The sequence below is a fragment of the Elephas maximus genome, chromosome 9, assembly GCF_024166365.1.
Source record: "Elephas maximus indicus isolate mEleMax1 chromosome 9, mEleMax1 primary haplotype, whole genome shotgun sequence".
NCBI classification, from domain to species: domain Eukaryota; kingdom Metazoa; phylum Chordata; class Mammalia; order Proboscidea; family Elephantidae; genus Elephas; species Elephas maximus.
This window is the reverse complement of record NC_064827.1, coordinates 78,885,196-78,910,823: the sequence shown is the minus strand read 5'-3', so window position 1 is coordinate 78,910,823 and position 25,628 is coordinate 78,885,196. Positions and strand designations below refer to the sequence as shown.

At 50.2% G+C, this 25,628-nt stretch overlaps 1 protein-coding gene across 4 annotated transcripts; it reads right to left on the bottom strand.

Annotated features, from left to right (window-relative positions):
* Positions 1-363: 363 nt before the first annotated feature.
* FPGS (folylpolyglutamate synthase) lies at positions 364-23,945 on the bottom strand. Of its 4 annotated transcripts, none has more exons than XM_049897121.1 (16): positions 23,790-23,945; positions 9,321-9,462; positions 7,992-8,120; positions 7,854-7,907; positions 7,705-7,769; positions 5,848-5,995; positions 5,656-5,733; positions 5,461-5,522; positions 5,252-5,354; positions 4,899-4,976; positions 4,499-4,646; positions 4,324-4,413; positions 3,318-3,468; positions 3,062-3,137; positions 2,235-2,301; positions 364-1,301 (listed from the first exon to the last, which is right to left on the bottom strand). In XM_049897121.1, the coding sequence occupies exons 2-16, from the start codon at positions 9,456-9,458 to the stop codon at positions 892-894; spliced, it is 1,797 nt and encodes a 598-aa protein (XP_049753078.1). In that variant the 5' UTR covers positions 9,459-9,462; positions 23,790-23,945; the 3' UTR covers positions 364-891. The 4 variants fall into 4 exon arrangements, with proteins under 4 accessions (XP_049753078.1, XP_049753077.1, XP_049753079.1 ...); XM_049897120.1 differs by lacking the exon at positions 23,790-23,945 and adding an exon at positions 9,797-9,933; XM_049897122.1 differs by lacking the exon at positions 23,790-23,945 and having other exon boundaries at positions 365-1,301; positions 5,881-5,995; positions 9,321-9,533.
* Between the last annotated feature and the right edge of the window lie 1,683 nt (positions 23,946-25,628).

The window sequence follows — 25,628 nt, the reverse complement described above, 5'->3', positions numbered from 1 at the left end:
GGCTCTTGACAGCTCTGGGTTCAAATCCTGACCTGCCACTTGGCTGTGTGACTGTGGGCAAGTCCCATGGTTACTTTAAACCCGCCACAGCACCCACATCTGTAAATGAGTATGATAATTCCTCAGTCACAAGGTCTCTGCGAAGAGGTCCGCAAAGCAGTGCCTGGCATGTAGGAAGTGGTCAAGACATATTTGTCCAGTCCTATTCAGACGGGCCAACTGAGGCTCAGAGAGAGGGAGGGGCTTGTCCCAGGCCACATGGCTGGGCTCCTCCTACACAATCCAGTTCCTGTGCCAGCTGCAGCCCATCCCCTACTGTCTGCTAAGGGAGACAGAGGTCAAGAAAGTCAAAAGTTCTGTCATTTCTTAAAAAAAAAATAACAAAGGCTTTAATTTACTGTAGCCACCCTCTGTTCCCAGGGGGCCCCAGGCAGGGGTCCTCCGTTTTCTCAGAAGGCACTGGAAGGAGGAAATCCATCACAGGCACCTGGAGGGACCCTAGGCCTGACCAGGCAGCTCACACAATACACTGGGCCTGAGCCAGGAGGCAGCGAGGTGTGGGGGGAGATGGGCTGGGCTTCCAGGCCTGCTACAATAGCGGGAAAACTGGGAAGCCCCCAGGCTGACTCAGCCAAGAGGGAAAACATTTGGGGGAGAGGCCAAGGCATGGAGGGGGCACTGAGGCCAAGGCCACCCCAGGCTCAGAGACAGAGGGACATCCTCCTCCAGCCTCCCCTCTCCAGTCTCCTATTCCACCGCCTGTGCCCAGGTCTGTGGGTCAGTGTAGACAGAACCAGGAAAGCAGAAAACAAAAGGCACCTAGTACAGGAGTTCACGGAGAGAACGCAGGGAAGGTGTGGGAAGACCCCACCTCCAACCCCGCTGCCTCAGCTACTGGGACAGGGAAGGCTCCAGCAGCTTCAGGACACCACCCACCAGGTGCAGGCTGCCCGTGACCAGCACATGGATGGCAGCAGCCTCCCGAAGTACACTGGCCCCACTGCCTGCCACAGGGTGGGTGAGAAGACCCCGTGGGGAACAGGGTGGCTGAAAGACAGGGTCCCGGCCTTGGCTGATCCACTGTAAAGCATGGGAGATGCAGCTGAAGATGAGGGAGCTGGCGCTGTGGCTGTGGGGTGGGTGGGGTGCCAGCAGCAGGGATGTGGGTCCACTAGGCTCTGGGTTGGGAGGCCTCCACAGGTCTGGGCTGGCCTGCTTCTCGGTCAGGTTGCCCCAGTGCTGCTGGTGTTCAAGGCAGCGAAGCAGCATTTGGTCCAATGTCACTGTGAAGTTCTGCTGGTCTGCAGGGCACAGAAATAGGCATGCTGGTGAGGGATGGGGTGGGGTCAGCGAAGGGGGAGAGGGCCAGGTGTGTCAGGAGCACCTGCTCTGTGCCAGGCCTTTGACACGCCTCATCTGACAGACCTCCTAGTGGTCCTCACAGTGGATGCTATGAAGAAACTGAGGCTCAGAAAAGTTCAGTGACTTGCGCAAGGTCACAGAGCTGGTGAGAGGCAGAGCTAGGCAGTCTAGCTCCAAAGATAGGGCTTTTGCCCACAGAATACCATTTGCCCACCCTGGGGTCATTGCCTTCATTTGTAAAATAGATGGTTAGCTAGGGTTTACCCCCAGCTGGGCATAACTCTTTCCAGGGAAGCTGGTTAAAAATGCACGTTCCTGGACTCTCCCCAGACAGCCTGATGTGAGGTCTGAGAATCATATTTTTTACACTAGTTTAAACATTTTTAACCAAGACCCACAGTAAAAAAGACATTTTACACATTCTACACATACATCTTCTGAGTATCACAAGAGACAATGGATATAAAAGTGCCTTTTAAAAATAAAAGGAGCTAAACAAATGTAAAACAAAACAAAAGACATTTTTACATCGAAACCCAGTGTGTGTGTGTATACCCGGAACAAAATCTTCACAAAACAGTACCTAGCCTTACTTCATGCAGTGCACACTGATATTTTCTATTCTATTTTATTTAAAATAAAAAATGCTGGTTCAGACCCACTCAATCGATTTCAACAACCATTAGTGGGCTTTCACTTGCCTTTTGAAAACCGTTTCCTCAGATAATTCTTTTTTTGGCATTGCAGCCTCATGGTACAAAATTCAAAATGTACTTCCAGTTTCCCTCTCAGCCCCACTGTCACCAACAGAGCAGTCTACCTCAGGGACCTCAGCCCCCTGCCCACCTCACCTGCGTTGTCTGTCACCTCACCTGCATTGTCTGTGGGTGATACTTCTGTCAGGTTGGGGCAGAAGACGGCATAGTCAAACTGGCAGGGCTAGAAGGTCAAGGGGGTAGATTTGGTGTCAGAGGCCAGCGAGGACTCTCCCCATCCTGACTTCCACATGCGTTCCCATCTCTGGAGATGTCCCCCACCCCTAAACCCTGGCTGAAATGGAGTAAAACTGCATAAGCCCAGCTGCAGCACTTCAGTTCCCCAAAACCTCTCAATCCACCTCCATTACCCTGCCTGGCTTGTGGTCTGGATGGTGAAGACATCGGTCACTTTACAGATGGGGGAACTGAGGCTTGGTGGGGGGTGGGGGCACTTGCTTAAGGTCACCAAGTAGTGAACAGGCCCCAAATCCAGGTTGGAGAAAGGCTTCGCCTGTACAAATGGGATATGAACAAGAGCCTCTGCCTATCTGTGAAATGGGAGTGAAAAACCAAATGATTCCTAGAAGCCACTTCAGCCTGACAGCCGAGGGCAGCCCAGTTTCCCCAAGCAGGGAAAGGCCCAGTGACTCCTCAACCCTGAGAAGCAGGTATCCCTAGCAACCCCGTTTTATAGAGAGGCAAACTGAGACTCAGGGAAATGAAATCTTTTGCTCAGGGTCATATGCAATGCCTAGACTTCCCCACGTGTCTGGTGCTTCTATATTCAATCCTCAGTACAATCCATAGGAGGGGGGATGACCCCATTTTACAGTTGAGGAAACCCAGGCTCAGGATGAAGGTGCTGGCCTGGGGTTATACAACCAGAGTGACAGAACCAGGCCTGGGCTGCCTGCTACACATCCCCCGTTGAGGCCCCTCACCTGCAGCAGCTTCAGCAGTGCGGCCCGGTCCCGGTCCCCAGTGGCATTGAAGAGCAGGACCCGCACCTCCTGCCCGCTGTGCGAGAAGGGGAAGGATAAGAAGGCGGCGACCTGCGGCCCTCCTCACCCCCTCTTCTTTGTGAGTCCCACCCCAACTCTTCCTCCAGACCCCAACTCTCTCCACCGGCCAGTCCCGCCCCCGTCGCCGAGACCACACCCCCTCCTGGGCCTGGCCCCGCCCCTGCCTCGCCCTAACCTGCTCAGCCTCTGGCGCCTCTGCAGCGCTTGTCGGAACCAGCGCACGCAGGCCTGCACGCTGCTGGCTGTGTGCGCGCCATCCAGGTACCAGGTGAGGGGCCCGCGCCGCAGAACCTGGGTCCTGCCCAGCCACTCTGTGTCCCGAAGCCCTATGGGGGGGGTCAAAGCAGCCCTCCAGCTGCTGCCACGAGAATGCCGTCCCACGTCCACTCCCACTCCAGCCTCCTCTGCACAAGCAACCTGGAGCAAGGCCTCCCTGCCCTTAGCACCCCCGCTGCTCTGAAGGCTGCCCCTTACGAGGGTTCTGGGGATCTGAAGATCGTATGAGCCTCTTACTGGGCGCCAGTCAGTAAGCTCTTCACTGCCCTCCCTATCTGGTGGAATCTTCCAGGCAACCCGGAGAGGAGGCTGCTATCATATATTATTCCCATGTTACAGTTGGAGGACCTTTAGCTCAGAGGTTAGGTCACAGAGCAAGTGAGTCGTGGGACTGGGGTGGGATCCGAGATCTGCCTGGTTCCAGAACCTTATAATAACCCCTGACACGGGGCCTGGCACACAGTGGGCATACTGGAACCATTTGCTGGAGGGGTTTAACAGCCATTAGCACCTATTATGTGCTGAAAGCTTTGGGGATGGCAAAGCAAATGACAATCTTACCATCCTCAAGAACCTCATGGTCTTATAAAGATGGTAATAAAATGACAGTAACAACAGCTACCACTGGCCAGGCACTTTATCCCATATCCACCAGGCCTGGGCTCAGCACCTTAGCCATGTCGCCTTACTGAATCCTCACCATAGCCCTTTGCGATGTGTCCTATCATTATCTCATTTGGCAGATGAAGAAACAGACTCAGGGACAATTCATTAACTGGAGGTCACAGAGACTTAATGACTTCACAGTCCTCTTAGCCATCAGATCAAAATGATCCCATCTCCCAAACAGGAAACCAAAAGAAGAGGCACAAAGACACCTGGCTGGGCAGGAAGAACCCACTCACCGTGCCGCATGTGGGAGGTGGGCTGGAACACGGGTGCCAGGGGCAGCTGCCGCAGGAGGCTGGATCTGGATGTCTTCAGCTCCCCGATGCCTGTGGGGGCAGGGAAGTGAGACCAAGTGTGCTCAGGACCCTCACAGGCAGGGGCCCCTGCCCGCCCACTTACCTCTCTACTTACCTGGGTGATTCTGCCGCTGCAGCCAGCAGCGGGCCAGTTGTAAGGCTAAGGCAGCGTTGGACCGCTGGTGCTCCCCCTCTAGGCCCAGAGTCAGTGGTGGTCCCCCTTCCTCCAGGGCTTCCAGTGGTGGGCACAGGTAGAGAGGACACTGCCCAGGAGACAGAAAACAGCTGGTCAGGGAAGCTACCACTGCCACCTTGGCCAGGAGGCCCTCCCTGATCCTGCCAGTGTTCCCATCTTCCCCCACCAACCAGAACCCACCAAGCCCTGCTCCCAAAACCGAGATGTGTTACAACCAGATGAGCAGCCGACCCAGCTCCCTCACTGCACACACAAGCAAACTAAGGCCAGAAAGGATAAACTGCCTCCCCAGGCAGGGCCCGCGTTCCATCAGACTCACTGAGATCTGCTGGGCACGATCCCTCAGCACCGCCAGGGGACCATCAGGCTGGAGCACGGTATAGGCAGGAACGCCACACTGTGGGAGATCAGGGAGAGTAAGACGGGGGTGGCCCAGGGCCTTCCATCCTTCCCACTCTGGCCCTACATCCTGGGTCTTGGCCACTCACTCTACCTCTGCCCCACAGAGAACCCCTTGTCCCTCATGTTACGATAGGTAGACAGAAGCCAGAAAGAAGGCTCAGCTTGCTTCACTCATCCCACTGATGCCCTGTCCCAGCCCCACTCCTCTGAGCCTGAGGGCCAGGCCCAGGCCTTCCGTGTACCTCCCCTTGCCCCAGCCTGACTGGCCACCTTAAAGATTCCCCCTTTCTGCCATGCGATCTTCTCCACCGTGTCCCCCAGAAGGCTGGTGTGGTCGATGCCAAGAGAGGAGACCCCACATACCACAGGCTTCCTGCAGAAGATGAAACGGCTGTGATGCCCCTGCCCTGAGTTCCCAAGCAATTGGTCAGGCCTGGGCTCCTGGCACCCCACTCCTCACCCCAAGTAGCTGCCCTTACCTGATGATGTTGGTACAGTCGTAAGCCCCACCGATGCCCACTTCCACCACCGCCAGGTCCACCTGCAGAGGACCAGAGGGCATGGCAAGGGGCACAGGATATCCAGGTGCCATGTGTGCACAGGGAGCCCCCTAGCCTGCTGAGATTGCCCTCCCCACAGCCTCAGGCACAGGGTTCTGGACAGCAGACACGCACCTTCTCCTGGAGGAAGACGTGGAAGGCCATGAGCGTGAGGAAGCGGAAGTAGGCAGGCATGGAGACACAGCTGCCGTCCTGTGGCATAGGAACACATCAAGGTCTAGAGCCCCGCAGCGCCTCCTCTAGGGATGTGGGGTCCTTTGACATGCAGTGCCCTCTGGGCTATCCACCCATGCCAGCGCTCCCTACCCTGTCCACCCCCAGTCCTCCAGCATGGGGCACCTTGGTCTTCTCCAGCCGGTGGTAGAGGTGCCAGAAGTGCTTGGTGAACAGCTCAGGGCTAATGGGCTGCCCATTGATGCGGATCCGCTCACGCACCTGCACCAGGTGGGGAGAGCTGCCGGGAGACCTGGGGTCATCAGGACTCCCTTTTCAAGCCCCCTGGTCTTTCCCCACCTTGTAGTCAGACCTGTGACTGACTACAAATCTGACCTGTCATTCCCCTGCTGGAAACCCCACTACCCTCAGCAAAGCCCCAGCTCCTCACCTGGGCCTCCAAGGCCCCACTGAGGCTGATGCCACTGACCTCTGTGCCTCACCTCTCCTATGCCCCAGCTAGCTCTCTATACCCAAGTTTCCTTCACCCAGACTATTTTTAGCTCCTCCAGCCCCCCCGCCCCATCTCCAGGGCTTTGCACCTGCCTCCCCCTGCTTCACCTGCCTCTCTTCTACTCACTCCAGAGGTTTGGACTAAGACAGCCCTTCCTCCATAAACACCCCCCCACCTCCTGAAGCCAGCCGAGCATGCTCTCTGGGCTCCAGCAGCCCCCCTGCCCGCAATTGCATTTTCCCCGTTACACATTGATCAGTCACTCTGTTAATACCTGCACCTATATCCGTTGCCTTTCAGCCCTAAAGGGCAGGGCCATGTCTGCTGGGTTCAAGCTGCATCCCCCAGCTGGCCCACAAGGACACATGGGCCTGAGTTGAAGTTTAGGGTTTTTACCAAAACAATTATTTAAAAAAAAAAATTGTTGACTTATATTTAAGTCCTCACAGACCCTCTCTTATTACGAGTCCTCCTCTTTATTTCTTTATTTTGAATAAAAAACTGTTTGGGGGAAACACGGTGGCCTGAAATGACCTCAGTCAGCCAGTTTGAGATGCATATGGAGGTCACTGGATAAAAAAAAAAAGTGGTAAAATAAAAAGAGGCAAAAACCTTAAATGCCTCAACCACAAGGAATAAATTGCTTTATCGGTAACTGGCTTAAAAGAGGCCTGTAGTACACAGGGAAGAGGGACCCATATTCTATCTCTGATCCTCTGTGTGTCTGGATGCCTGAGCTGTGACCAAGAGGGGGCGCTGCCTCAAGGGCCAAGCCACAGCTAAGGCTAGCAGCGTGAAAGCCTCCCTTCTGTTGCCCACACCCAGCGGCCTTGACATGGACGTCATAATTAAACCAATGGCCATAAAGTCGATTCCGACTCACAGCGATTCCATGTGTGTTAGTGTAGACCTGTGCTCCACAGGGTTGTCGATGGCTGATTTTTCAAGAGGAGATCACCTTACTCCTAAGGCACCTATGGGTGGACTCAAACCTCCAACCTTTCCTTTAGCAGCTGGGCACATTAACTGTTCGCACCACCCAGGCACTCCAAGAACATCATAAACTATCCTTATTGTTTAAGCCAGGTTTTCTGCTCCTTATTTCAAAGACAGGAATAAATATTCATTTCTATGTGATTTAAAAATTGTATGTGGAATTTAAGTTAATTAAAAAAATCTGACTATTCTAGCTATGTATTTTGTTTGTATATTCAAGTTGCCTTTCTCTTCCAAAATTTTTTCATTATGAAAATTAAGGACTGCCATAACATATAGGGTCACTGTGAGTCACAACTGACTCAGTGGCAAAGGGTTTGGGTTTTTTCATAATTAACACTTGGGCCAATAAGGTCAGTGCTAATTGAATGTTTGTTGAATGAATAAATGCTGGGCAGAGAGACATGCAGCTGAGCTCCTGGGGGTGACCCTGGCCCTGGCTGTTTCCATAGGCTCCCAGAGAGCTAAGAGACACCGTACACCCCCCCACAGCTATGTACCTAAAGAATCCTGTCTTCAGGCCGTAGCTTCGGAGAATCCGTTCAGTGAAGGCACAGGTGGAACCCTAGAAAGAAAAGGTATTGTCTGAGCAGGCCTCATCCCATCGTGCCACTAAGTGGACACCCTACCCCCAGGTCCTGTCCCTTACCTTCCCTTTGGTCCCGGTGACATGGATGATGTTCAGCTTGTCCAAGTCCTCCACCTGGGACAGAAAGACAAAGTTCTGCCTCAGTCACAGGGATGGGAAGGGGGGGTCACAGGCCCTGACTACCACAGCCCTGCTTACCTGCAGCCCACTCTGTGCCAGGTACAGCACCATGGCTTCCAGTTGTGTCTGGGGGTCACCTCGCTGGCGCTTCACCTGGTCCAGGTAACTAGCATTGGTCTGCAGGGTGTTGAGTGTGCGCACAGCATCCTGGCAACCACAAGGTTAAGGCTCACTAGGGGTCCGTAGATACAAGGCACCTGGCACACCAGTGGCCAGAACTGGGTGGCAGGCCTGCCATGCCAGCCCTGTTGCCCCAGCCTAAAGGTTGGGCAACAGGAGAGAGAGGTGGCCCCTTTCCAGCTCTGGCAGAAATGGGAGCCTGGGGCAGCTCAGCCCCACGCAGGGAGTGCAAGGCAAAGAAAGTGGCATGACTGACTAGCAGGGCTAGCCTTGCTTCCTGTTCAGGCTCCCCAGGCTTCACCACCTGGGCACTTTGCCCTCATTCTGTCCAGTGGGGTCCATTGCTGTACTGGGCACCTGCTGGGGTGGGGGTCAGAATGCAGAAGCCGGGAGTATTAGGGTTCTGGAATCCCTGGAGGCTCCACACCCAACCCTGGAGACTGTGGGGTTCCAGATTCTGACCAGGAGAACTGCTGGAAACAACCAGGTGGGGGAAAGAAAAAAGCTCAGAGGGAGGAAGGGTGTGCCCAGGGTCACCCAGCCAGGTTTTGGGAGGTAGGTATGCATCAGGAGGGCCCACAGTGGAGGTAGGGGTGAGGTGCTGTTTATTTTCCCTCAGGCTTCAGATGTGGCCCTCAGGACCTCAATGGCTGGCTGGTGGGTGGTCCAACCCCCTACAAACAGGTACCACTCCCTGCCACCTCCACCCTCACTAGCAACAGGCCCTTGGCACAGCACCGTACACAAACTGTCTTTGTTTCCCAGGGTCTTAGGCTCCCCACTGCCCCACTTGGATACCCCAGTCCTCTGAGCTCTGGAGACTCCACCCCCAGATTCACACTCCTGAATCTTTCAAGTCTCAACTCCCGGATCCCTTCCTCCTCCCCCTCGCGTCGCACTGCCGGTTCGTACACCAGGGCCACCGGATCTCCAGAGCCCCAGTTGAGTCCCTGGACTACCCAGTCCTACCATGGGGTGCACCTTCCCACCCTCTAGTGCCTGACAACTTAGCCTCAAATTCCCAGATCCTGCAGCCCGGGCCTAACTTCCTAATCCCTATCTCCACTCTCAGACTCCAGGATGTTCCCGCCCCCAAAGCCCCTTAGTCTCATTCTCCAACCCTCACCCCCCCCCCGCCCACATAGTCAGCTGGTGAGCCTGTATGGTGGGTGACTCAAGCCCAGCCCACGTGTCATCGCACGACTGCCAGCCCGGCCCGCTACATACCTGATACTCCATGCCAGGCTCTTGCGGCGCCGGCCGCGCGCTTAACCCCCGCTCGGTCCCGACCCCGGTCGTCGTCCAGCGCGCAGAAACCGCCGCCAGGAATAGGGCCGGGTGCAGGCGGGCCCGTGCCCTCGACATAGTCCTGGCGTAGTAGACCGCACACTAGGCCGGGGCCGGAGACGCCCCGCCCCGCTTCGCCCGCTCTAGCCCCGACCCGCCCACGCTCTCCACCAATCAGCGCCGCCTAAGCCTTCTACCACCAATGAGGATCCAGCGCCTTCGCGGGTGCCATCCTTATGCGGGGCAGCCCGAAGAGCCGGGCGGAGCCCATGATTATGAGGGGCACGCTCCCTGGGGCGGCTTTTCCCTTAGCGGTACACCATCCTCCCAAGGACCGGGCTGCGCCTCTCAAAAAAAGCCGATCCCAGTCGGCAGCCCTCAGCTTGAACCAGCCCCACAGAGACAGACTGACAGACCTGGCCAATATCTTGAAGTCATCGAATCCTGGCCCAGACGTGTCCCGACTAAACGCGAAGACCGCAGGCAGCGGGGATGTGGCCTTGGCCCTCCGGATCTGACAACCCAATTGCAGGAGATGGACCAAAACCCAGGCACCTACGCTATTGGGGCCCTAACTGACCCTGGGAAGGCTTCCTGGAAGAAGTGGCATTCTGGCTGAGGCCTGCAGGACTGGGGGGAGTCACGAGGTAGCGAGGTGAGGTGAGGGGAAAGAGGTTTCCTGGCAAAGGGAGAGAACCATGTGTGCAAAGGAAGAGATTGCAGCAATGGGGAACTGAATATAGGCCTGTTCAGGCCTGGTTGTTTCTGAGTACAGGGAGGCCAGATCTTGCCGGGAGGGCTTTGTAGCCTGATGAGTGTGGATTAAATCTAAGTGAAAATAAAATGGTTTTGAGGAAGGCATAAGATCAGATTTGTGCTTTGGAAGATCACTCTCGCAGAGGCTGGGTGGAGAATGGATTCCAGGCACTACCTGGGGTGGGGTAGTAACCTAGCCTACCTATGGGTGAAGGGGACCCCCATTTGTTCTGGAGTTTTCAGAACTATCTCCCATCTATGACCTTCTTGGCTCTGACTTCTACCCTGAAAAAGTAAAATGGTGATTCTCTTTTTACAGATAGGGGAACCTATGCCCAGAAGGGGGCCAGGGGCTGCAAATAGGGCTCCAAGGAAGATCCCACAGATAGAAAGCAATCCTTCAAAAGACTGATGGGATTCCAGTACCTCCCTCCTCCCTCCCTCTTTCCTTCAGGCATTGGGGGTAAATATCAGAGCTTGTTTGATTTTGAAATAAGCTAGTGAGGTGTTGGGAAGATCCCATCAGTGTTTGAGGTTCTGCCCTTCACATCACTGCTAGGGGCATCCCTGCCCCTGTCCCCTCCTCCCCCTCCCCCCACAAGAGATAGAGACACCCTTACCTTTTTTGGTTTCTTTTTCTTTTTTTAATCATTTAAACTGTGTCTGTGCATATACCAGTTGCTACTTTTTTTACTGAGTTGATTCTGACCGACCCAAGTGTTTCAGAGTAGAACTGCACTTCATAGGGTTTTCAATGGCTGTAATCTTTCAGAAGCAGATTGCCAGGCCTTTCTTTCAAGGCATCTCTAGGTGGATTCAAACCACCAACCTTTCAGTTAGTAGCTGAGCGCTTAAACATTTGTGTTACCCAAGATCCATCTCTGCGTATAACCAAAAAAAAAAAAAAAACCCATTGTCATAGAGTCAATTCCAACCCACAGGACAGAGTAGAACTGCCCCAGAGGATTTCCAAGGAGCAGCTGGTGGGTTCGAACACCTGACCTTCTGGTTAGCAGCCGAGCTCTTTAACGCCACCAGAACTCCTCTATGTGTATAAAAAAAAAAAAAAAAAATGTGTATACATGCATATAATTTAAATAAATGAATAAAAATGACAAAGAGCCTTTAAAAGTTTTTCTTTTGCTTATTGCCCCCACTCCCTACTGCCTACCTTAATAACCCTTGTTAATAGCCAAGAATGTATCCTATATTTTTCAACGCTCATGAAATCACAGAAGCACTTATAATCTATAGTTTAGTCAATGCAGACAACAACCTTTTCTGCATCTTAACTTTCTTAATCAACAATAACCTTAAAGGGATCCCTCTAAGATATTTAAGGATTGCTGGTGGTATAGTGGTTAAGCGCTCCTCTGCTAATCAACAGGTTGGTGGTTCGAACTCACTAGCCGCTACATGGGAGAAAGGTATGGCAGTCTGCTTCCGTAAAGATTACAGCCTTGGAAACCCTATGGCGTAGTTCTACTCTGTCCTATAGGGTCACTATGAGTTGGAATCAACTCTTCGGCAATAGGGCCTAAGACATTTACTAGCAAACACTTAGATAACATTCCTTGGCACCAGACACTGTTCTAAACACTTTATCCAGAGAAGCTCATTTAACCCGCACGACAAACCTATGAAACAGGAACTAGCGTTATAATCACCCTTGTTTCACAGACGAGGAACAAAGGAGTAAAGGCACCTGCCAGAGTCACAAAGTCAGGCAGAAGAGCGCAGAGTCCTTACCCCTAACACTAAACCTTTGCATCCTTACAGCTTTATGTGAGGAGAGCATCCCTTTTGCAGAATGTCCCCCAGACCACTGATGAAAAGTGGCATCTCACTGTTGCTCTCTATTTCCCTACTTTAGCATCATTCCATGCGTTTATTTCGGCAAGCTGCTTCACTCATCCTTGGCCCATTTTTCTAATGTCTGTTCATCCCCTTCTCTTGTCAATTATAAAAGTGCTTTTGTATCACAGATTCTGTCCTCTGTATGGCAAGTGTTTTTTCCAGCTCTACTATTGGCAGCCTCAGCTGATTCATCTGTAAGAGAGGGAAATGGAGCTTAGGCCATTCCTTTAAGAACTGGATCCCAGGGACAGACTCCCCCCCTCAGGCATAATGTAGAAACCCCCATTAATCTACATGCCTGAATCTTAACTGATTTCTGTCCCCCCTCTCCCCAGCAAAGAAGTCCTTGTAGTTTCTCCCCTGTAACCTGTTACAAGGAGCCCTGCTGGTGCAGTGGTTAAGCACTTGACTGCTAACCTAAAGGTCAGCAGTTTGAACCCACCAGCTGCCCTATGGTAAAGAGTACAGCCTTGGAAACCTTATGGGGCTGTTCTACTCTGTCCTATAGGGTCACTATGAGTCAGAATTGACTCAACAGCAATAGGTTTGTTAAAGCCATCCATTTATGGTATTTCTGTTATAGCAGCACTAGATAACTAAGAAATGGGATAATGCACCGTATAATTAAGATATTTAAAGGTATAAAAAGGTGTACAGTGAAAAGCCTCTCTCCTACCCGAGGTCTCAGCACCCCAATTTCCCTCCCTAAAAGCAATTGGTGGGATCCAGATCTTGTGATCTTTCCAGAAATACTGTATGCATTTACAAGCAGATAGAAAAACATATCTATTTCTCTTTATACTCACAGGTAGAAGACTGCACATGATCATGCGTCATGCTTTTTCCACGTAACTATGCTAATTGAGGAGCCGGCTGCTAACCAAAAAGTCAGCAGTTCCAATCCACCAAACCGCTCCTTGGAAAGCTGATAGGGCATTTCTACTCTGTCCTATAGGGTCACTGTGACTTGATGGCAACGGGTTTGGTTTTTTTGATTTATGCTAACTGAGGAGCCCTGGCAGCACAGTGGTTAAGAGCTTGGCTGCTAACCAAAAGGTAGGCAGTTCAAACCCACCAGCCACTCCTTGGAAATCCTATGTGGCAGTTCTTCTCTCTCCTGTAGGCTCAGTATGAGTCAGAATCAGCTTGATGGCAGCAGGTTTATGCTAGCCGAAAAGGAGCCATGGTGGCACGGTGATTAAAACACTCAACTGCCAACCAAAAGGTCAGTGGTTCAAACCTACCAGCCACTCCACAGGAGAAAGATGTAGCAATCTGCTTCTTTAGAGATCACAGCCTTGGAAACCCTATGGGGCAGTTCTACCCTGTCCTATGTGATCGCTATGAGCTGGACTCAACGGCACTCAACAACAACATATCCTGGCCCTCATTCTGGACTATCTTGGTACATGTGAGCCACCCTGTTGGCTAACTGGTTTTTTTGAAGCTGCATAGTACTTCATTGTGTTGAAATACCATTGTGTAGGTGACCAGTCTCCTGCCATTGGGTGTTTATGTTGTTTCCAATAATTTGCTTGTAAGCAATGCTCCAATGAGTAACAGTCTGTCTTCATTTTTCTTCCATGTGTGAGTATACTGATGAATAAATTCCAAGAAGTTCAATTGCTGGGTCAAGGGCAACTTGATTTTGAAATTTTCATCCATATTGCCACACTGTCCTCCAGAGGGTTGGGACCAGTTTCCACCCTAAGCAGGGTTTAATCCAGCCTGTTTCCTCACAGCCTCACCAACATAGAGTGTTCTCCAACTTTGATCTTGCCAACCTGATGGGTGGAAAAACAGATCCTCATGGTAGTTATAATTTGCATTTATTTTATTCTGAGGGAGACTGAGAACTTTTTATGTTGAAAAGCCATTTTTAAATGGAAAACAATAGGCGTTGGTGAGGTTGTGGAGAAACTGGAACCCTCATCCATTGCTGGTGGGAATGTAAAATGGTACAACCACTGTGGAAAAGTTCGGCGGTTTCTCAAAAAGTTGAACATAGAACTACCATATGACCCAGCAATCCCAATTCTAGATATATACCCAGAAGAAGTGAAAACAGGAATGCTAACAGAAACCTGTATACCAGTGTTCATTGCAGCACTTTTCACAACAGCCAAAATGTGGAAACAACTGAGATGTCCATCAACAAATGAATGGCTAAGTCAAAACAGCCTGGTACTGGTGCAACAGATACATAGACCAATGGAACAGAATTGAGAACTCAGACGTAAATTCATCCATCTATGAGCAGCTGATACTTGACAAAAAGGCCCAAAGTCCATTAAATAGGAAAAAGACAGTCTCTTTAACACACGGTGCTGGCATAACTGGATATCCATCTTCAAAAAAAAATGAAACAAGACCCATACCTCACACCATGTACAAAAACTAACTCAAAATGGATCAAAGACTCAAATAGAAAATCTGAAACAATAAAGATCATGGAAGAAAACATAGGGACAATGCTAGGAGCCCTAATACACGGCATAAATAGTATACAAACCACAACTAACAATGCACAAACACCAGAAGAGAAGTTAGATAACTGGAAGCTCCTAAAAATCGAACACATACACTCATCAAAAGACTTCACCAAAAGAGTAAAAAGAGAACCTGTGGACTGGGAAAAAAATTTTGGCTACGACATATCCGATTAGGGTCTAATCTCTAAAATCTACAAGATACTGCAACACCTCAACAATAAAAAGACAAATAATCCAATTAAAAAATGAGCAAAGGATATGAACACACTTCACCAAACGAGACATTCAGGTGGCTAACAGACACATGAGGAAACACTCACAATCAGTAGCCATTAGAGAAATGCAAATCAAAACTACAGTGAGATACCATCTCACCCTAACATTACTAGCACTAATCCAAAAAACACAACATAATATATGTTGGCGAGGTTGTAGAGAGACTAGAACACTTATGCACTGCTGGTGGAATGTAAAATGGTACAACCACTTTGGAAAACAATTTGGTGCTTCCTTAAAAAGCTAGAAATAGTAGTACCATACAATCCAGCAATCCTACTCTTTGGAATATATCCTAGAGAAATAAAAGCCATCACGTGAATAGACATATGCACACCCATGTTCATTGCAGCATTGTGCACAAAAGCAAAAAGATAGAAGCAACCTAGGTGCCCATCAACAGACGAAAGGATAAATAAATTATGGTATGTACACAGAATGGAATACTACAAAACCATAAAAATAATGATGAATAAGGAAACATATCACAACATGGATGAATCTGGAGGGCATTATACTTACTGAAATTAGTCACAAAAGGACAAGTATTGTATGAGACCACTATTATAAGAAATCAAGCAAAGGTTTAAACAAAGAAGAAAGCATTCTTTGATGGTTATGAGGGCAGGGAGGAATCTTAACTAGGTAGTAGACAAGGATCATCTTAGGTGAAGGGAAGGACACCACACAATACAGGTGAAGTCAGCACAACTGGACCAAAGCAAAAGCTAAGAATTTTCCTGAACACATTCAAACACTTTGAGGGACAGAGCAGCTGGGGCTGCTGCCTGGGTATCATAACTTCAGGGGACATCTAGGACAATTGGCATAACAGTTTATTAAGAAAGTGTTTGGCCTCCCTCCCACTTTGGTGAGTGGCATCTGGGGTCTTAAAAGCTTGTGGGTGGCCATCTAAGATGCATCAATTTGTCCCAACCCACTTGGAACAAAGGAAAATGAAGAACAGCAAAGACAGAAGGAAAATATTAGCCCAAGAGACTAACCAAACCAAGAAAATCAAACCTGTTGCCATGGAGTCAATTCTGACTCATAGCGACCTCATAGTTTCCAAGTGCCTGATGGATTCAAACTGCCTACCTTTTGGTTAGCAGCCATAGGTCTTAACCACCATGCCACCAGGGTTTTTGAAGAGAGTAAAGGTCCGCCTAAGCCAGAGACTCCACCAGCCTGAGACCAGAAGAACTAGATGGTACCCAGCTACCACCAATGACTACCTGACAGGGAACACAACGGAGAGCACCAGACCAGGAGAAAAGTACGGAGCAGAACTCAAATTCATGTAAAAAGACCAGACTTAGTGGTCTGATAGAGACTGGAAAACCCAAACCCAGTGCCATTGAATCGATTCCGACTCATAGCGACCTTATAGGACAGAGTAGAACTGCCCCACAGAGTTTCCAAGGAGCGCCTGGCAGATTCTTTGGTTCACCAACCCTTTGGTTTGCAGCCGTAGCACTTAACCACTACACCACCAGGGTTTCCAGAGACTGGAAGAACCCCTGAAACTATGGACCCCGGACACTCTGTTAACCCAATAGTAAAACCATTCCCAAAGCCCACTCTTCAGACTAAGATTAGACCAGACTATAAAACAAAAAATAATACACGTGAGGAGAGTGCTTATCAGTTCAATCAGATATATGAGACCAAATGGGCGGCTCCTATCCGGAAGCAGGATGAGAAGGTAGGAAGGGACAGGAACTGGTTGAATGGACACAGGGAGCCCAGGGTAAGAAGGGGGAGTGTGTTGTCACATTGTGGGGATTGCAACTAATGTCACAAAACAATATGTGTATAAATTTTTGTATGAGAAATTAACTTCAGCTATAAACTTTCACCTAAAGCACAATTAAATAAAAAATTAATGGACAAACAAAATGTGGTATGTACATACAGTAGAATTTTTACTCAGCCATAAATAGAAATGAAGTCCTAATACATGCCACAAAATGGATGAGCCTTGATGGAAACATCGGGCTGAGCAAAATAAGTCAGTCACAAAAGGACAAATATTGTATGATCTCATTTATGTGAAATAAGCAAATATATAGAAACCAAAAGTTATTGGTGGTTACCAGGGGTGGGAGGGAGGGGGGAAAGGGGACTTTTTCTTTAGTGGGTATTGAGCTTAGTTTAGGGTCGTGGAATCATTAGGAAAAGTACAGCGAGAATGGTTGCACGACTTGAACATAATCAATGTCACTGAGTTGTACATGCAAAAATTGTTGGGGAAAAAAAGGCTGTTTGTATTGTCTTTATGGTCTGCTCCCCTCCTTTGTATCACTTCTTTTTGTTTGAAAAGCCACAGACACTTGTAGAAGAAAATAGAGGAAAGGATAAAGAAGAAAATCAAAGGCACCTTCATTGCACACATGGGGAGAACCACTGTTGCCTTTTGGTGCCACCATGAAAGCATTCCCACTCTCTGGGAAAAACAACAATAGAAACAAAGCCATTGTCCAGAGAGAAAAGGAAAGAAAATGAATGGCAACAGCATCAAGGGTGCAGGATAACTGGCAAGCAGCCGCTGAGGTTGGCAGGTGTGGTGGAGGGGTAAGTGAGGGCCTGAAGCAGAAGGCGGTGGAGGAATTTTCCTTTAACCCACACCCTCCCAAAGGGAAAGGATGTTGTCCATTCATTCATTCATTTGTTGAGAAACTGTCTCCATGCCAAACCCTGCACTGGGTGCCAGGGACACTCTGGGGAACAGATGGCAAGTTCCTGCCCATCGAGTACTCAGTCCAGCTGATAGGAGCACAGTAAAGAAGGCAACTCCCAAAGGAATACAAGTATTGCAAACCATGATCAAATCTACCCTCATTGCTGTAGAGGCCGGAGACCGAGGCCCAGAGAAGGACAGAGACAGCCTGGGGTCACAGAGTGAGTCCCCAGAGTGAGTTTTCTAAACTCACATTGGCCCAAATTACTGCCCTGCTCCCGCCATCATGCCCTCAGGACAAATAGAGCCCCTGAGCCCCCTGTGGCCTGGCCAGTGCTCACCTCCTGCCTCACCCACCTCCGCACGCATGGTCTTGGCAGCTAGCTGGCCATGGCCTCTCACCTCCAAACTTTTGCTGACAACACATGCCTCTGCCTGAAACACCCTTTCCTTATGCTTTTATTCTTTGCTTTTCTGGATGTTTGTTTTTTTAATTGTGGTAAAATACACGTAACATGAAATTTGTCATTTTAATCATTTTAAAGTGTACACTTCAGTGACATTAAGCACATTCCCAATGCTGTGTAACGATCACCACTGTCAGTTTCTGGGTGGGTTGTTTTTAGCCAACGTTTATTAAGTGTACGTCCCTGCACTGTGCATGGATGATCTCTTTTCATCATGAGAATTGTGTAAATTAGATTATCCCCATTATCCAAAAAAAAAGAAAAAAAACCATTGCCATGGAGTTGATTCCAACTCATAGCAACCCTATAGGACAAAGTAGAATTGCCCCATAGGGTTTCCAAGGAGTAGCTGGTGGATTCAAACTGCTGACATTTTGGTTAGCAGCTGCGCTCTTGACCACTGTACCACAAGGGCTTCATCCCCATTATACAGGGGGTGAAGGAGGGGGAATGCAGTCTCAGAGAGGTTAAGTAACTCACTCAGAGCGACACAGCAAGATTCAAACCCAGGTTTATTGACTCTAAAGTCTGCTCTTCTGACCCAGCAGCTCCAAGGAAGAAAGACCTGGCAATCTGCTCCCGTAAAGATTACAGCCTGGAAAACCCTATGAGGGAGTTCTACTCCATCGCATGGGATCGCTCGGAGCTGAAATCAACTCCACGGCAGCTAACAACAAGAAAAACAAAGTCTGATCTACTCACTCATTAACATCACCTGTCTGGCCATCTTTGCTCTCTGCTGCCTTTATGCCAAGGAAGTCACTTCTCCTCTCTGACCTTCAGTCTCCCTCTCTGTTGGGTGAAGGTTAAAATTAATTCTTTTCCAGCTCATACCTCTGGGGATGTCTAGGAGACTCTCGAGAAGGACAAGAGTCCCCAAAGTCCACCCCCTGAAGACCCTGAATTGGAGGGGTACAGCTACCCCCTGCCCCAGGTTCTGCGGAGACCAGAAGAGGTTCAAGCGTGGCAGCAAGTTTGTGGAGAAGTCTAGCACTCGTCGGGGTGGGCACATTCCTGGTGGCCACGTGGGGGTTCTGACCCTTTGGTGTAGACAAGGACTCTCTCCCCTCTGAATCTCTATTTACAGAGAGTGACCCACAAGAAAACTCTTCTCTGTAATTGGGGGAGAAGAAAACTTGTCTTCAAAAGAATTCTGTATCCTCCAGGGGGTGTAGGGGTGTGGAGGGGGGCAGGCTCTCCTAATCCTCACCCTGACTCTGGCTCATTAGGTGTTAATGGACTTTAGTGTTTTGGGATGGCAACTGGGCCTTCAAATAGGCCTCCCTTTGACCCTGCAGTTCTAATTCTAAAATGACCTGGAGGAAACACTCAGGGCTGTGCTCGTGACCCACACCCTGTTTATCATCCTCAATCTCAGTCTCCTGTGGCAGGTGACACGGCTGACGACATCCTCTCCCTGACACCCTTTCTTCTCCAGACTTCTGGGACACCTCTCTCTCCAGGTTCCCCTCCTTCCTTGCTGGCTGCACCTTCTCCCCAGTATCTTCACGCTGGCAGGTCGGACGGAAGCTCACGCCTCCCTCTCCAAGGCAGCCTCCTGCAGTCCTGGGTCTGAGATGATGCCTGACTTTAAATGTCCCTCTTCAGCCTGGCCCTCCTCACTGAGCTACAGACACAGTATCCGATGGCCTGCTGGCCTACCCACCCGCCCCCCCGCCCCACACCAGGCTGTCCACAGGCATCTTAAATAGCCCACGTCCACTGAACCTCTGCCCCCAAACCTGCTCCTCCCCAGGCCACCCCAGCTCAGGAAATGGCTCCACCATCTACCCAGCTGCTCAGGTCTGAAGCTAGGCCTCACCCTGGGTTTCTCTCTTCCTCACACCCACACCCATCCATCCACTCTACCCCACAGTCTCTTCAGAATCTACTTCCTCCTTTCCAGGCGACCCATTGATCAAGGCTGCCATTGCTGGCCTGCTCTACAGCCACCTGACACAACCATTCTCCTAATTTTAAAGAAAATCAGATCTTATCTTTCTGCTTAAAACCCTCCATTTCATTCCCATCGCACTTGGAATGAATCTGAACTCTTGACAACAGGGGGCAAGATCCCTTATGATATGGCCCCAGCATGCCTCTCTTAACACCATCACTCTAATTCTCAAACACATCAAGCTCATGTCTACCTTCACAAAGTCATTCATGAGCACTTAGCTTGTCACATAGGTCCCTGGGTGGCACAAGTGGTTTGCACTCTGCTACTAACCTAAAGGTTGGCAGTTTGAACTTACTCAGCAATGCAGAGGAAAGGCCTCGTGACAGGCAAGAAAATCCTATTAGGGAACAGCTCTACTATAACACACGGGGTTGCCGTGAGTTGGAAAGAACTCAATGGCGATGGGCTTGATTAGGTTTGGTTTCGTAAGTTGTTCGACGAGCATCACGTGTGTTCCTGTAATCCTCGCAATGGCTCTAGGACAGATGGGAGAGAACCCTGGTGGCACGATGGTTAAGTGTTTGGCTGCTAACCAAAAAGTTGGCTGTTCGAACCCACCCAGCCACTCCACAGGAGAAAGACCTGGCGATCTGCTCCCGTAAAGCTTAAAAAACCAAAACCAAATCTGTTGCCATTGAGTGGATACCAACTCATGATGACCCTGTCGGACAGGGTAGAACTGCCTCACAGGGTTCCCAAGGAGTGGCTGATGGATTCAAGCCGCTGCTGACCTTCTAGTTAGCAGCCGAGCTCTCAACCACTACGGCACCAGGGCTCTCCCGTAAAGATAAAAAAAAAACAAAACAAAAACCCGTTGCCGTCAAGTCAATTCCGACTCATAGTAACCCTATAGGACAGAGTAGAACTGCCCCATAGGGTTTCATAGGAGTGGTTGGTGAGTCCAAACTGCCGACCTTTTTGTTAGCAGCCAAGCTCTTAACCACTATAACCCTATGAGGCAGTTCTACTCTGTCATGTGTGGTCATTATGAGTCGAAAATTGACTCTGTGGCACCTAAGAACAACATACAGATGGGAAAACAGAGGCACAGAGAGGTGACTTAACCAGTCCAGGGTCACACAGGGTGGATGGATGTCAGAGTTTCAGGGCCTTTGTATGGGTTATTCTGCTACTTTGAACACTCTTCCCCCAAAAGTTCACATGACCAGCTCTCTGTTCAAATGCCACCTCTTACCACATTTTCACCTTGGGAATTGTGGACCATGTGGTTGTATTACCATTTCAAAATAAATACTTAAAAAAAAAAATGAGTGACATGAATCACAATATAAAAACACTGTGAGGGAACAAATCCATTGAGACAGTATGGATAGTGTGGCTCCACTTTTGTTAAAATAATTATAATCTAGAAAATAGGCTAAAAGTTTTATTCCCTAAATGATAACTGGGACGTAAGACTAGGGGTAACTTTCATCTTCTTGTTCATTTGTTTCTTATTATATTCCCCCTGTGAACATGCAGAGTTGAGAAAAAGAAATAACCGATTCCTACACCACGGGCCATCTGTGGGGACACTGAGGCCCAGCAAGAGGCCAGCAGGGCCAGAACTGACCTGGAGCTGGTTGTGGCTCCCTAGGCTCTGGGTACTCCTGGGGGTCCGCACTTGTGGGCAAGGGGGTCCTTAGGTGGGCCGTGCCATAGAAACCTTTGGTTCAGTCCTGCTTCCTCAAGGGGCCTGAAAGATCTCTGAGCTCACCAAAACATTCTCTGCTCACACCTGAGACCTGCTCTTGCTGATGCCCAGAGGGGAAAAAAAAATGTTTTTTGATTTTTTTTTCTTCCCAATTTGTTATCTCCCTGTAACCATGGATTGCCTTTGACCCTTGATCCCTGGGATGTAAGATTTACTGGAGCTGGGTGCTATGCTGCGCCTTGTGAAGGAGGGGCTGGCACCATCACCCCCATTGACCTGCTGAAGAAACTGAGGACCGGAGGAGAGGAGTCACTTGCTAAGGTCACCATCTAGCAAGTGGTGGAGTAAGGATTCTGTTTAAATCCAGTTCCGTTTGATTTAATCCACACAACAGCTCTGGGAGTACTATGATTATCCTCACCACACAGAGAAGGAAACTGAGGCACTGACAGATTTTATTTAGGAGGTGACTGTGTGTGGGGGTGGGTGTATGTGTGTGTGGGGGTGGGTGTATGTGTATGTGGGAGACAGAGAGACAGAGAAGAAAGTTAAAATATGGAGGATTGATGGAATTCACACCACACGCTCCCACGCTAATCAAGTTTGGGCATCCCTGGCTACTTGGTTTTCTTAAATAATAGTTATCTGAGTTCTTCCTAGATATTACCACTGTGCTGAGAGCTTTACACACACCGTTTCATTTAATCCCCAGCAACCACTCTGCCAGGAAGGTTGTTCCAAGGCTCATTCCCCAGGGGAGGTAACAAGGGCCTAATAGGGGAAGTGACTTGCCCAAAGTCATGTAGCCACAGGGGTAGGGGCTCCGGTCTGTGTGTCTTTGGGGTCAGCTGTACTGGATGAGGATGAGGGGCCCCTGGATCTGTGCTCTGTGCAGGTTGCACCTCCTTGTTTCAGGTCATTTATAGGCATCTGCAACACCAGCCCCCCAACCCCAGACTCTACTCTTAGGCCACCCTGGACTCTGCCCCCATCCCGCCTGGTGCCCTGTTAGATGAAAGGTTATCTGGTCTACGGGGCTCTGGCTTCAAGTTGGCTCTTATTTCAGAGTGAGGAGCCCTGTGAAATGCCGATGCCCTCTAGCCCCTGGGGGCCTACCCTTGGCTTTCTCTCCCCTGGTGAAGGAGAGCAGAGCCCAGCTCTGAAGACAACCCTTGTGTGACCCTGGGCAAGTTACCTCACCTCTCTGGGGTCCTGATCTCTAAAGCGAGGGGTGCCTAGATGACCTTGAAGTGGTCACTGCTCCCAAACCCTGGGGGCCTGGGGCCACGCTTCTCTGCTGCAGGGCAGAAGGTTATGTCTGGGCAGAAGGTCCAGGGAGGCACAGCACAGCCGGTGGGCAGCACCTGGACCAAGTGGTGAGAAGCAGCCCTGCCATTTGCCATCTGGGCTTTAGACTGCAACCTCAGGAGGGAGGGAGGCACTGCCTCGAAGTCCCCATTCTAGAGAGGAGGAAACTGAGGCTCGGTGTGGCTAAGCAACGTATCTAGTATCTGCTGGGATGTGAACCCAGATTGCCTCTCTGCTGCCCTGCAGCCCAGCCCAGGGTCCGGTCATAGGCTCTGGTCAGTCTCCCGCCCAGCTGGCTGCAAGTCTAGGGACCGGCTCTGCAGCTTCCCAGCCGGCCAGCTTCAGGGCTGAGTCCTATGTCCTTAGCTGTAAAATGCTGCCAGCGTCTCTGCTCTGAGGGCTGTGATGAGGCTGAATTGGAAGGTGCTGGGCCCATAGCACAGAGCAAGGGCATCTCCATGTGAGCTGAGTTCGAAAACCTCTAACTCCTAACCTTAGCTTTCTGATCTACAAAATGCAGATAATAATGGCCCCTGCCTGGGGCACAAGTAGTGAGCACTTGATCAATGTCGCTATTATTATTACCATTATTGTTGTTATTGAAGTATGGCTAGCAACCTTTCCTCACAGAACAACCCTGAGAGTTAAATCAGATGAAATCCAGACTGTAGATCTTAAAAAGGATGTATAAGTACATCGGGGCTTCTGAAGAGAATCCGCTGAGCTGAGGGTGGAGCTGGGAGGCCAACGCCATCCTTTGAGTCACCTCAGGCCTCTCAAGCAAACCTGCTGGCTGACAAGGCCTTTCCTTTTGGGCCCCACAAAGGTGTAGAGTTATCATTACTGATGGCCTTTCAATCTCTGAAAGATTATTCACACTCATTGTACCAAAGAGGAAAGATAGAAACTGAGGCTTCCAGAGCTGAGGTCACCTGTCCGAAGTCACTTGTTTCTCTTACCTGGAAGGAGGCAGCTTTTGCCCAGAGAGGATACCCAGATGAGCCCTGCCACGCCATGCTTGCTTCCCACCAGAACTTCTCAGCCACTGGCCAGGAGGTGGCCGAAGACCTGGCACCTCTCATCCCATGGCTTCCCGCTCCCCTTCCGGGCGGGGCCTGCAGTGACTCAGGCGCGAGAACCTCTGCCAAGGCAAACCTGATCAGGCTTTAGCTGGCGCCGTGGGCCCAGGCTGGGCCAGAGAGGGGAGGGTGAGTTTGTGGGTGGTTCTCAAGGCCTTGTCTTCTCCCCTGACAGGGACCTCGGTGCAAAGTTCTAGCCTCCCTGGCTGCAGGGAGGAAGGTGTTACCTGATAGGTTCCTGTCCTCATTCTGGGATCTGCCCAGAGACCTGTTGGCCTCCCTGGCAGGTCTCTGGAGTGCAAGACTAGTCAGAATCTCCCCATGAGTTAAATAACTACTGGGTCAAGGTTAAAGGTGAGCTGGCAGGCAGGGTTGGAGGTGTGTATTTGGGAGACATCCAATCCTTGGGGCTGGACTTCCTAACAAGGTGGGGCTAGCTTTATCTGGCTTTTCTTCCAGTCCTCCTTATCACAGCCCACCTCCCCTGACAGTTAGGGCCCCTTTTGCCCTCATCCTGCCAGGCTGGAATCCCCGTGGGCAGAACTGAGGGTCTGGCACAGACATGGGGACCTTTGACCTAAAGAATCAGAGTCTGCTAGCAGAGAGGCCTTGCTTCATCAAATCATTTGGTCGAAAAGAAGCCAAGACATGGAGTCCTGTCCCTAGCAAGTGTGTGTGAGGGGTTTTTCAGTTTATACAGTCTCTCCAATCTTTCATCCGTTTACTGACTCACTCAAGAGTACTTGAGAGTTTTTCTTGTGCCAGGTCCAGGAACATGGTAAAGCCCCAAACACACCCTGCCCTCATGGAGTTTTCCTGGTGGGGAGAGGCACACCTCATTCCACAGATGGAGTGAGCCCAGGTCACACAGGGTTTGGGGCTGAAGATGGACAAGAACACGCACTTGACCTGGTGGGCTCAGGCTCCTCCCCAGAGTGGAGTGTAGAGGAGGCAGTGGGTTTGAGCTTGGAGCCAGCAGCTCCAGAAGTTAGGGCCATGCTTTGGTCTTTTTAAAATGTTGTTTAATTGCACGAGTAAAAATATGAATTAAGGGACACGAGGAAACAGAGAAGCATGAAGGTCAGAACCCAAAATCACTATGGTAACGTTTTAGTGTGATGCCTTTTTCTTACAAAAATGAGCTCAAGCAGTACCTATTTTGTAACCTGCTCTCTCCACCTATTGCATCAAGTACGTCTCTCTGTCACAATGCAGGTACTTCCACATTAGTTCTAAGGGCTGGCTAGCATCCCACTACAGGGCTATGCTCTATCCAAGCTGCTGAGATCCTACCACTAGGGCCAGCATCACCTGAAGCTTGGTAGAAATGCCCCTCCCAGGCCCATCCAGATGGTGATTTGTATGTGTTTCAGTTTGAGAAATGTCACTCAAACTTACCTAAGTGGATGGAGCTTATACTTCTCCCCAAACAGGGCTGCCCTGAGCATTGTGGGCGCCTTCACGAGGCAGCAAAGCACAGGCTGGGGCAATGCTGTGAGGTCACAGCCTCAGTGGTGCCTCTGTACAACCAGCCACAGGGCCTTGGGCACTGCTTGAACATCTCTGCACCGTTTTCTCCTGTGTATCGGATCATAATAAACACGTTCTTCTCTCAACAGGGTCATTCATTCTCACGCTGTCAGAGCTCTCGTAGAAAATAAAAGGCTAGCTTGCTCCCTACATTCTCCTTTACAGCAAAACCATCTCACCTTCAATTCT

Excerpts from the sequence above, each read along its gene's own strand:
- FPGS (XM_049897121.1), bottom strand. The coding sequence starts at position 9,458 with ATGTCGAGGGCACGGGCCCGCCTGCACCCGGCCCTATTCCTGGCGGCG. Across the intron at positions 3,138-3,317 it reads AGGCGCCAGAGGCTGAGCAG|CGGGCAGGAGGTGCGGGTCC; the intron begins GTTAGGGCGAGG and ends CTTCTCGCACAG. Across the intron at positions 2,302-3,061 it reads CACTGCTGAAGCTGCTGCAG|CCCTGCCAGTTTGACTATGC; the intron begins GTGAGGGGCCTC and ends TTGACCTTCTAG.